Source organism: Lathamus discolor, chromosome 6 (assembly GCF_037157495.1).
Source record: "Lathamus discolor isolate bLatDis1 chromosome 6, bLatDis1.hap1, whole genome shotgun sequence".
Lineage (NCBI taxonomy): Eukaryota > Metazoa > Chordata > Aves > Psittaciformes > Psittacidae > Lathamus > Lathamus discolor.
Window position 1 is genome coordinate 15675619 of NC_088889.1, and position 13105 is coordinate 15688723.

General features: G+C 40.0%; 1 protein-coding gene across 2 annotated transcripts; it reads right to left on the reverse strand.

Moving 5' to 3' along the window:
- GMFB (glia maturation factor beta) lies at positions 1-13105 on the reverse strand. 2 transcript variants are annotated; one of them, XM_065685361.1, is made up of 7 exons: positions 13013-13105; positions 10627-10723; positions 10048-10097; positions 9030-9081; positions 7943-8023; positions 5967-6040; positions 1-3768 (listed from the first exon to the last, which is right to left on the reverse strand). In XM_065685361.1, the coding sequence occupies exons 1-7, from the start codon at positions 13013-13015 to the stop codon at positions 3697-3699; spliced, it is 429 nt and encodes a 142-aa protein (XP_065541433.1). In that variant the 5' UTR covers positions 13016-13105; the 3' UTR covers positions 1-3696. The 2 variants fall into 2 exon arrangements, with proteins under 2 accessions (XP_065541433.1, XP_065541432.1); XM_065685360.1 differs by lacking the exon at positions 13013-13105 and adding an exon at positions 12333-12730.

Here is a 13105-nt window from a genome sequence, read left to right on the forward strand (position 1 = left end):
TCTTAATTAAACATTTTATTTAAACCAATACAAGCACCACGCTTAGCAAAAAAGATTTGGTTTAAAGTAAACATGCAATGTGAACTAGCAGAGACTACACAGCATATGGAAGTTGTACTGTTTTTTTCATGGAATTACCAAATGCATAAAACTGGCCATGAACCTCTCACACCGTTTACTACCCGCAGCACTGGTGCCAATCCTGGCATCTCACAGCACTCAGGTCACACTGAGTCTGGATCGCGCCACACCTCCACTTCTCTAGATGTATCCAAAGAAAGTATGTTGGATATTTCTTTTTTGAGCACACTGAAGTGAGGAACTGAACTCCCTTCATTTTGCATGTTTGATTCAGACCCTTGTTACCAGCTTAACATAATTTCTGGACTAGTTATTTGACAGTTAAAAATACAAAAATGGAATGCTAGTACAAATGCCTAAGATGCTCCTTTGGAGAACTGAAAAGGTGTCAACACCCACATTATTGCCTCCTTTGACAGATCAAAACAGCATTCATGATACTAGAAACTTAAACCATCAAATACCAGCATGTAATTTTTTTCTTGTTAAAAATATTCAAACAATACAAGTCCATTTTACAGGCTGACATGCAAACTCATGCTTTAATTCAGTCTACCATCAATTAATAAGATTAGAACAGCTGCATCCCAGCCATCTAGTCAATATTTAAAGCAAACAGATTAATTGTGGCAGAATTCTCCCTTTGAGGGACCTTCAACTCTAACTCCAGGCCAAAGATTTTATGGACAAATTACTAGCCCCTGAAAAATAGGAGCTCACAATGGAAAATGCTGACTCTCAGACCTTTAGCTACAAAGGCTCCCACAGGTGCCTTTAGTTAGTTTAGGCTGTCCTTTTGTCTAAACCCTCTTTAAGCATCTGAAAATTCAAAACAAAGATGTATGATTACAGATGGGCAACTCGCTAATAAAGCACAGTCAGAACATACCAGCCTTCTGAACGTTGACACATCTGCCACCCACTGACCTTAAGGGGACAGCAGTACAGAAAATAAAGATTAGGTGGGAAAAATGTTATAAAAACAAGTATTATTTGTGCAGGAAAGATTCTGACATGATTAATGTCTTTGTTTAATCAAGTATTAGCACTACCTGTATCTTGAAAGCCCAGGAAAGTAAACATCATACAGTTGTGTCAAAGCACTGCATTAAAAACAAGGAAACCACAAACAAGCATAGAACAGCAAACATCCTCTGCACACTCATTCTCCAAGTACCTGCAGCTGCTTCCTCACTTCCATAGCTCAGAGAGGAGAAGGAGGTACAGCTACCAGGGCTGTTTGATGAGTAATACTGGTGGGCTGAGCAGCATCATAGAATCACCATTCACAAGAAAGTGGGCTTTAACACTCTCATCAGGATTTGTTTGCTTTCTGCAAGACTTGAGGGGAAGCACTCAAGGTAAGTGGAGGCAAGAAGAACTTCTTTCTGATATAGCCAAAAGTAGCAATATTTTCTTGGCAGAAGGTGGAGTGATGCAGAGATGAAGAACCAAATTCAATCACTTGGCTGCAGCAGCTCCTCCCCTCCTGAGAGACAGGCCCTTTCACTGTTATTTTTGTCAAGACCTGTGCAAGCAGCAGTTGGATGCTGGCAGCCCACCAGTGTACAAAGTACAATGAGAAAGATGATTAATCCCGTTTTCCCCACAGCAAATCAAGCTGAACATTGCAAGTGGCATCTTCCCTCTCACCCACGCTGTACTTTGACATGCCTTAACCTTAGCACAACACCACAAAATGAGATCAATTCTTCCTGTTTCAAGAGTGATGCTTAAAATGACACTATTCTTTAAGCCAAAGTCTTATTTATACAATGTTTGTCACAAAACACATGGCTTTTATTGATCTGTAGTACATCATGATTAAGCAACAGTTTCATAATCAAATTTTTTTTTGTCCAGGGAAATGAAATTGTTTTTCCAGTTCACTACATTAACACAGAAATTTAATTGCAAGCATTTCTTTTCCATACTGAAAGATCAATTGCATCATTCTAACATGTATTTTGAAAAGCTCCTCTCAAGTCAGGTTTGACTCCAAATAAATGAGCAGTAACATCAAACTAAGAAGAGGTTTACCAACACTGAAGACCTTTGCAAATTAATTCCTTGTGATCTCAGGGGAATTAGTGTTTTAACACTAACACAACATATGCTTACAAATGAAAATAAACCTCCTTTCAACAAAGGTTTCACAGCATGAAATACTGGCCTCCAAATTTAACACTGCATTCCTTCCCACCAAACAGATTTGTTAGGGCAGCTGTATTTTAAAGTACATTATCAACAGGAAGCTGCCCCTATGCAGATACTTATTCAGCAGCATAAACACAAGATAGTGAGATACTGTCACATGAGTACTCCTTGTGCCACTGCATGGGCTGAACATGTCCCATATCAGACAACTACTCTATTCAATATAAAACAGACCTGTAAAAAGACTGGTCATTTATAAAAGTTAAATACTAATTTCACATTAGAATATTTGCTGTTTCAAAGAGATGAACCGTAAGTAAATGAAAAATCAAATTATCACTTATGCAAAAGCTTTATCTGGAATGTAATTTTGACCAACAAGCAGTTAAGAAAGTTAAGAGACTGTATAATTTAAGTACTCAAAAGCTGTATGTGGCCAACTTTTATAACAAAAGAGATATAAATTATTCACTATAATGAAAAGCTTTAACCTCCTGACTCCTACAAATGGAGTAGATGAGTGGAATTTCAAAGAAAATGAGGTTGGCTTTTTATTTAAACAGATGTCAACTGCAACAATAGGCACTAGGAAAAAATGTTACTTGGATTCTTTAACAAAGTTTTTACCAAATTTGTAGTAAGTGGCAGTGTAAAATTCTCAAGTCATTTTAAAGCTAACAAATTAAAGGCACACAGTATTAACATGTGTTCATATAACAGGAGATGAGCAGAGGTAAACTTCCTAACAGTGTAATAAGTTATATATGCAAGACATCTGGTACAAGAGTAACCAGAGTCATAATTCAGCCCTTAGTTATCATCTAGTTCCTGTAAGACTGTCTTAGCATGAGAGCTGGACAGTCAAAGCTTTGCCCTGAAGTTTATTAAGACTGACTCAACTGAGGAATTACTGGAATAACAAAAATTTGTTCCAGGAATTTGAGAAAGTTCACATAGACTCGAAGGAAAGATTTGCTGTACAATGATTTTGTCTTTTTAATACTAAATGTTTCCAGGGAATAGTTTTCGTGATTAAGAAGACATTAAGTCACAAAATCTGAAGAGTAGTTGACAGTAGACAATTTTTGCATATAAATGGCTAGTATGTCTTAAGGATGCATTTGTAGCTCACAAAAAGTTAGCGTCAGCTTCCAAATGATGTTTGGAGATAGGTATAAACCCAGAACTGAACTGTTTTAGTTATAGAAATATTAGTTACAAGAGTGCAAAAGGAGTCCCTGCAGAGGAGTATTCCCTTTTAACAGGTACAAATAAGGAAACACCTGCAAAGATTTGTTACTTCAAGAAGACAGACCTGCTATTCTTTGCACAAACTTCGCACAAGAGAGATACTTGCAGGAGACAGATGTAAATACAGTGCATTCTTTAGATGTAAGTATTCATGTCTGGTTCCAGTATTATCAGGATGGTACATAAATACTTATCACAGAGATTTTCTTAATGGAAGAACCCCAGTTTCTCACGCAGCCATTCTTCAGTTAGGTCTTCTGTGTTTCTTATTTCAAATACCTAAACAAAATTGCATTGCAGAAATTCTTGAGGTGATGGTACTTGAAAGGGATAAGTATACAATGCAGACAGACACACAACTTCAGCTGTAATAAACCAGTAACCAAACTAGAGTTTTCATATGCTTTCTTGAAAGGATTGGTTAGTATTCTAAAGTAACATCAGTGGAAAATGCACACAACTAAGTGGCAAGGAATATTTCTAACTTGAATAAGAATTCTGTAATTCCTGTTTCTAGGCTTCTTTAAGAATATGTGACAACAGCACATGTACTACATTTTAAAGTTACTCTGAAATGGCACTATCTCATAATTGTTATCTCAGCAAGAAGACTGTCTATTCGAAGAATACAAATGACTTTAACATCTGGTAAAGCCAAGTAAGTAAATTTTACAAATCACAGAATGGTTTGGGTTGGAAGGGACCTTAAAAATCCACAGGTCTTCAAAAGCATTCTTCTAGGCAATGAAAACAAAAATATTTTAATATTTTAAATACTGACAATACTGAAAATAAAACCACATCAGCACCAAATCGATTATCTGCCCTTCTAGTGGTATGGAGCACCCAGCTGAGAAAAGCACGCTCAGTCCAATAGAATGGATGGGATTTTGAGAGACTCACAAAACAAGCTTCTCCGTGAACCTGACATTTGGAATGAACTTCCTATTTAGTCCTGTCCTCAGCCATTTCACCATTTTATCTCTTTCAGGAAAGAATTCAAGTTTTGTACTTTTTCTTCCTCGTTTTACATCTCTGCTGGAGTGGGCTCTGGACACTCCTTCCTGTATTCAGACAGTAATCCACTACTATCAAACTAATACTGATTTCTTAAGTAAAATATCAGGGGAACCCCAAAAATTCAGTGTTATAAGGACAGAACAGTTTAACAGAAGCCAAGCTAATATGCAAGCCACTGGAAAAATAAAAGGGCTCAGTTGAATCACATGCTGAAATCACACCAGGAAGAAGTCACGGCATGAGCTAAATTGAAACATAGCTCAGTGAGCGGCAAGAATAAAGCACATTTGAAGTGCAAGTAAGCAACCCGAACTGAATACAGGCTATCTTCTCCAGCTTCAGAAGAAAGGTGATCACCTCTATATCCACCCCTAGGCTTTCATTCAAAACCCTTTCAGAGTGAATTTCTCCCACCTGACAGGTGCTAGGAAGTCCCATACAGCTAGTCCCCAGGTTTTCACTTCTCATCAACTCTTTCCTTCCCTATTGCTGAAAACTGCCTTCCTCCTCAAGCAATTCTTCCTTTCTATCAAAAATGCTAGAGTTGTCAGGCCTCTAAGATGCAGTTTCAACAGACCGAAACAGAGATTTCTTGGGGCTGTAAATGACTGCTTCCACCATCTTCTCTTAAGCTTCACTCCTATTTAATCCTGTCAACTTGACATCTAACTTAAAACAAAAAGGTCCTTTCTTACATGGTACAGCTAGAAGAGGTAAAAGTTCACAGTTCTCTTACTGGCCCAATATATGTTTTTACTGCGATGTTAAAGTACTCAGGATAAAAAAAACCAAAAGGGAACAGTGCCATTGGGGAATGGTTAAGTTATTTCACATCTGAAAAAGCTGAAGTAACCACTGACTATTTAGCTTTACTGGTTGGAACTAGAACTTGAAGAAGTCTAGGTCCCAACTAAGCAGACATTTCAAAGATTTCCCAAATGACAATGAGGTAGCTTTTTAAACTTTCAAATATATATATATATATATATATATACACACACACACACACATACACACACACCTATCCCTAATAAATACAGTAATCTCTTTTGATTTCAGTACTGGAGGAAGCAAACACAGGAAGATTTAGAATTGTTCAGCACTTGGCACACACTAACTTATTCTGGAGGCTATGTTCTGCAAGCATACAGCCCCATAAATCATGCAGCAAAACCAGTCTGCACCACACCAAACTAAGACTTCAGTATATTCCTCCCATCAATAAATTCATTCTCCAAATAAAGACATCCTATGTTAGTTTTAGAGACCACTGTTCTTCCTGTACCCTCAACCACCAGAAATCCCCACTCCTCTCTTCAGTCTTCCTAAAACAATCTGTTCAGTGGAACTGCAAAGTCTTGTAACATCTTTCTTGTGATAGGTTCAAGCAAGATACAAAACAGCTTTCACAACCTGCGTTTAAGGAGGAGACAGTTATTTCGACCAGTCAGTTATACCTTAGTGAGTTCAGCTGTCTGTACAAGTTTATTCTTGCTTCCAGCATACATCATCTGCTGTTCAGGCTTACATCCTGTAGTTGTGTGGAAAAAACAGAGGTTTTATTTAGTTATTTTGACTGTAATGCTTAAAAAAAAAACACAACAAAAAAAAAAAACCCTGAATATTTGAAGAATCCAAAGTGAAAGCTGAAGTCTCCATTAAGTGACTTATTTCTTCATGCACATTCTCATCCTTGCTTTTACTTTCACATCTAGTACTTGAAAGACGTTTCTAGAAGTAACAGTTGTGCAGGTTGAATTGATGGTCCCAACATGCCAACCTTTCTGAGGCAAGATCAAATGTGGCAGCAGTCAAACTCGAATCACAAGAGCCAACAAAGTAGTTATCTCCTGCCACTACAGTAATGTGCTGATTACACTATGTTAAATTTTTTGCCCTCTTGCTATTTCTGGAAGATTCCCATGGTTTTCCTGGTTACAGTTACACAGATCTTTATATCATATGCCTTTGAACTGGAGTCAAACTGAGAACAAGCTAAGTTAGTTTGAGTTTGTTATTCTTTTTCCTAATCTAATCTCTCCCCAAATACGCCGATTGTATTGGTAGGTCTAAGCGACACACGCTCCCCTTCCCCTCCTCCTGCATCAAACACAGAGCAACTTCAGTCACAGTCAAAGTTAACTGCTGTTTAAAGTCCCAACTAATGGGTTTTTTTTGTGACTACAGTTACAGCCTAACCACTAACTGCAAGTCTGCCCGCTTTGCTATTTTAAGGTCTCCCAGGAAGTTTCTTACTGCTTTTCTAACTCACAGAGTTATCTCTCCTTCAGAAGAAAAGTAACACCCATAACATCCACGCAAACATTCTCACGTAACTAAAGACACATATGCCCACAAGTTGCTAAACTTTTACCTACCTATTCTAGTTCTGAGTAATGAAGGGTAAAACAATGCAATCACTTTATCTTCTTCTATAGGATAACAAGGATAATCCAGTAATGCTAGCAAGCTACCCTATTACAACTCAGAACACAGATGGAAGCCACAGGAGCAATTCAGCTCTGTAAGTCCACATCAAGTACACACAGGTAATTTGGCTTCTGTTAAAAATCACACAGTTCCCTGCACAGGTATATTTATATTGAAGGTGGATGTAGCACAGAGGAAGCTACTGCTCTATATAAACCTGGAACAATCCAAGATTAGTTTCTTTCTCTTTGCACATAGTCTGTTCACCCAGCACTTCCACCTCCGAGAGCCGGGTTACGGAGCCCTGTTTACGTCCTTCACCTATAGTTGTAGCAGCCCTTTAGACTTCCAAATCACAGCAGTGTTTGGAGGCATCCTCTGTCATTAACATTGGAATAGCAAGATGGACAGAGTTGAACAGAAACCCTCAGGAACAGTGGTGGCATCTTCCAGCTCTCTCCTCACTTATCCCCTGAGCCTTGTCTGGTCATTATCTTGAAGATTCATCAAGATTTGAGGAGAGGGTAACAGGAAAGCCATTAGGCTAAACCTGTATGACTACACGTAGAGTGCTTCAGGCCCCTTCCTTTACAGGAGGGTGCTGCTGAGCACACCACCAAGAACACAGAGGGCAGGCACATTTATGAAGACCCATCTTTTGGCCAGCTACGCAGGAAACTAACACTTCCATTTAACTTTTAGAAATGGAAAAGAGAGAATCTGTTCTATCATTTACCTAAATGTCAACCCCTAAAGACAGTGCAACTGGACAGATAGAAGAACTTGTCATCAACTGCTGGTGTGAACAGAGATTCCTCTCTGCCAAAGGTCTCCAGTAATGCCATAGCTTTACAGTGCCTTGCTTCTAGCAGTGGCATAAGCACATGTAGCCTTAAACACCTGAACCAGTATGCTAGCATTAAGAACTCAGCTTCTCTTCCACAGTAAAGAATATTCCCATTTTTACAGCACATACTACCTACTATTCACAATGTTCACTCACCAACTGGACTGGAGAAGATAAAGCACAAAGGATAAGAAACTCTTCCATCTTCATGCTGATACTTGTAACTGTACACAATAAATGTTTTTTCCAAGGTTAAAGAAACTAAGAAATCAATGATTTTATTAGCATATAATCCTTAGTTACCAGAGCTTCCATACCTGACTTTCAGAACTGACCCTGCCCATCTTTACCAACCTCTACCACAGCTGGGTGCAAGGGCTGTCTCTATATTACTGTTTCACATCAGAGCTAAATATCGCTGTTTCATCACAAATGCTCCCAGCTGTGTAAAAAGATTTCCCACACCCACCAACATGTTTCTGGCTAGTGAAAGGCAAATTCTTTCTTTTAATGAAATTTAACTCCTTTGCTTTTAATGAAAGAAAAATTCTTTCTTTTGCAGACTAAGCACTTCAGTTTCAGGTGTTTTGCTGAATATAACTCAAGTTTTAGCTAGGACTCCTGCTTTATACCCTCCTACTGAACTACAGTGATGAAAAGAAAGATTCAGAACAGCACATGGAATAGCACTAGCCAACTTTTGAGGCTGATAGTTTCTTACACTCATAACTTGAGTGCTCCTTTTATTTCATCTAGTTAAAGAATAATTTACTTGTCCCTCTCTTTTTATTTTTAAATACAGGGATTCTTCCCTAGATCACATGCCTACAGCACTCCCAGAACCAGTAACTGCAGCAAAACAGCAAGGGCCACACACTGAGAAAGTACCAAAAAATTGATTCGTTACACGGGCAGTTTTCTATGTTTACAAGTAGCCACATATGAAACTGGTACATTTTACTCACTTCTTTACATTAACAGCAGTGTGGCTTCGCTTTGCTTTCCCGAACATTACATAGTCTAAAGAGAAATAAAATCTTGGGAAAGGCTTAGATGTGTCAGTCATTGTTTCAGCAAGTGGGACAACTGCTCAGCACAGCATGAGAACTGATTCCTAGGTCACATCACAAAGGAAGTCCAGGTAAAGTCAAACTACAGGCAAGTATGGGCCCAAGAAGGTGAAGTCCAACTTTCAATGTTTCAAACAGCTTCCAGGAGTAAATGCCAGCAGCATAAAAAGGATATCGAGGTTGTCTCTCAGGCAGCTCATCTTTTAGTTCATCGGGAGAAATACCCTGGTAACATTAAACACAAGCAATATCTGAGCACATGATCTTGCACTTTATGAAGGCTAAAGCAGAATAATGGAACAGTGAAACAGTTGTAAGTCAGGTGTACATCTACAGCTTAACTGGTAACCTTCTCTCAAATTACTAGAGCAGTTCAGGAAAACTCATGTGCTAAGAGATTCCTATGAGCCAACACAGAATTAATGTTAGCATGAGTAATCACCCCTATTTTAGGCATAATGAGTTTAAAAAATATTTCTGGTTGTATGTGCTGGCAGCTATCATGCTTTTCTAACTCTAGTGCTAAACAGAAGTAAGCAAGCACACAGAAAATTATCTGCTAAAATCAACGACATAAATGGTTCTTTTGAAAAAAAAAAAAAAACAAACCAAAAGAACACAAATCAATCCTTCCTCCTTAAGCAAGCAAGAAGAGTCCCCATTCTATTTAAATGTTACATTAACTCCTACATTCTAGGGAATAAGAGCTATGGTTAATGCTCAAATCCCTGGAAAGGATTTAATTTTTCCCTATGTACCGTTAAGAAACACTCCATGCTGGGCTGACCTTATTATGCCACCCATCAAATTTAGAGTCTGCAGAGGATTAGCAATCCTAGCTTCTAATTGACGGCAGACCAGCTCAGAGGCAAATATGCAGCTTTACGTGGAAACAGCAGAAACCTCTTCAGCCAGCCAGCAGGTGTAAAAGATACTTTTTACATAGCTGTGCCCTAACAGCTTTAAAACAACTTTTTCTTTATTGCAATTAGTTAGTCAATTCAATTGCTTCTGCATAGTTCCACTATAAATAGTGCTGTGCTTTACATGCAGAGTGACCATGCATTTAAATAAGCTCATGACCCAAATTAGATTAAGAGTTTGATAACAATTTGAAACTAAGGCAGTACCTTAGAGACAACAATACATTGCAGGCTGAAGATACTCTTATTTACAATTCATTTAACAAACCTCATGCTCCTCATCCAGTACCACCAACTGCTTATCCTTGTCGATTTTCACTATAAATCAAAATAAAAGACATCATTTCTTTCAATCAATTTATACAACATATGCATGATGCATTTTAACATTCCTCCATGAGTATATTCCTTGTGCTTCCATTGTGCTGCTTCATCCCATGACTCCACAAAATCACTAAGGCTAGAAGTGCACAGTCTGAGCGGGGTTCACTGCAGTACGCTATCCTCAAATTTCAAAGACAGAAACGTCAACCCCCCCTACTTAAAGGCTATAAAACTTACAAACTCAAAATGACTGTGCCTAGACATTTTTTATTATCATTTTACAAAGAGTGGTAGACTTTGAGCCACAATTAAGTAAAAATACTACAAGCAGATGCAGTCTTGTGTCATAAAAAGCATTGCTTTACTGTTAAAACTACAGGCAGACTTGGAAGAACTTAAGTTCATACAAGAAACAGCCTTTTGGCTCACCTCTACCTGTTACAGCAGCAACATTACATGGGAAGGAAGAGACACAATTTTCTGCAAGACCTTGCAATTTTCGTCAGACATGTTTTTAACTTACTTATAATGGCAGCATTGTTGGTTTCTTTACGAAACCGGAATTTTCTCAGTTTCTCCACCAGGTCTTCAGCAACATCACAAACCACCAGAGATTCACTCTATAAAACAGAAATGGGGGGGGGCGGGGGGGGGGGGAACCGATAAATCTTTCTAGAAAAACAGAAAAAAAATCCCTATGTCACATACAGATGCACACAAATTCTACTGAAGTGGAATTGTGTGCACCCTGTCCAAAGTTCGAAAACATACACATAAACAAAAAAAACCATGGATGAATGCAGTTTAAAAAACACAGTAACAGAACCTGGTAGTAAAGCCTATCTGTTTTACTATCCATCCTCAAAGCCACACAGTTAACTAGAAATAGTTTATTAGCTATTCCCAGAGTGGGATTATTCTCAGAGCTCTTAGAGGCAAACAAATTTTGTAGTTCATTTCCTAAAACACGCCCTGAAATAAGGAAGCCCCTCAGAGCAGCACTAAATTAATTTCAACAATTTGAAAGAGCAGAAGCTACTGTTAGTATTTCAGAAGAACAAATACAGTAGTTGAGGATGAAGGCTTATTTTTACCTACAAAAATATTAACTGAACTTTTGAGATTTATGCACACAGAAAACATTTTAGACATTTTAGTAAAAGTACACATGCTTTTTGATTAATTCCAAATTTTCAGAAGAGAGGTCCAGATAACATATTAGTCATCACACCGCAGATGGGGAAGGAAATTATTATTTTGCAAGCAACTATGCAGGTTGTCTTCCATTACACATGCAATTTTCAAACTGTACCAAGCCAACCACTGCCATTTCCTGAATAACATTTTATACACACAACCTCTATATTGCCAGCTATGGCAGGCATGCCAGCTAGACGAAGAGAAGTTAACATGTCCAGCTTATTCATTCTACTGTATTCATAAATTCCTAAGGCATCAAGGCTTTTGTGCCAAAACCAACTGTATTTCAGGACTTCTTAAAAAAAAAATAATAAAATTGTTCAAATAATAATTAGTTGCAAAATTACCTATCACAAGCTCTAACACTCTAAAGAGCTGTTTCATTGAGACAAATCACTGCTTATAATCAGAAGAAAGTTACTATTTAAACTCTGAGTTCTGTCTCCTCCTACTCAACACTGGCTTGTTTGCGAGATTTTCCTCAAAAAAGCAGAGAAGTGTCTCTCATTCCCACTTCCAAAATCACCTTGTAAATATCCTATATTTGTTGTTACTCCTAGGAAAAAATTCCACCTTGACCAAATTCTGGCACAAAGTCTTGTGCCTCTGCTTCCTTTTACCAGCTGGAGCTGGAACAACAGTAAGGCAAATGCTCTTTCCTGAAGGAAGCATTTCTCCCAGTTCTCCAAGCTCAGCAGTTTCCTAATGCATTCCAGCAGACACTGCAGGGTAAGCAGTGCTGTTACAGAATCACAGAATGGTTTGAAAGGCACCTTAAAGACCATATAGTTCCAACTCCCCTGCCGTGGGCAGGGACACTTTCCACTGGACCAGGTTGCTCCAAGCCCCATCCAACCTGGCCTTGAACACTGCCAGGGATGGGGCAGCCACAGCTTCTCTGGGTACCCTGTGCCAGGGCCTCACCATGCTCATGGGAAAGAACTTCTTCCTAATACCTAATGTAAATCTGCCCTCTGACAGTTTAAAGTCATTCCCCCTTGTCCTATCGCTACACACCCTTGTTCATACCTGTGCAGCCACACAAACACAAATCCCTAATAGAAGCTGAAGGCTGTGCCTGCAAAACACATGGTGACATCTGATTTGGATCATCTGTTGGGGCTAAGCTGGCTCACCGGTGCTTGCTTTAGTAAAAGCTGAAGAAATTCAAGAGACAGAAGGGCTGCAGAGAGCAGACAAACGTGCCACCCAGCGCAGGGGAGGGGTTGTCTTGCTGTTGGTTAACCTCAGCCACCATACTACAAGACTACCAGAAGCCGATTTAACTGGCTGCCGGCAAGGCAGATCACAACTTCCTTTTTAAACAGCTGTTTCTTCACCCTCCCCCCGCAGGCTGCCAACGCCCGCAGAAAAACAACCGGGGAGGTCCGCAGCAGGTGAAGGCGGCGCGACCCGGGGCAGCTTCTCCCGGCAGCAGCTTCCCGGGCAGCACCCCAAGACCGAAGGGCTCGCCCTAAGGAGACCCCGGTCCCCGTTACTGCACAGGCACCTATCCTCCTGTCTGCGCCTCCTCCCCGCACGCTGCCCCTCCCGCCTCAGCGGGGCACCCCCCAAGCCCGCAGAGGCGGCCGGGCTCGGCTCGCCCTGCCCTGCCCTACCCTACCCTACCCTACCCTACCCTACCCTGCCCTGCCCTGCCCGGCCCGGCCCGACCCGGATCCCCCTCAGGCGCCGCGGGCTCCTCTCACCATCTTGCGCGCGCCCAACCGCCGCCGCTCGCGCGCCAACAACGGAAGCCACCGCCCGCCACCCCTTCGCCGAGGCTGCGCACCCCAACTGAG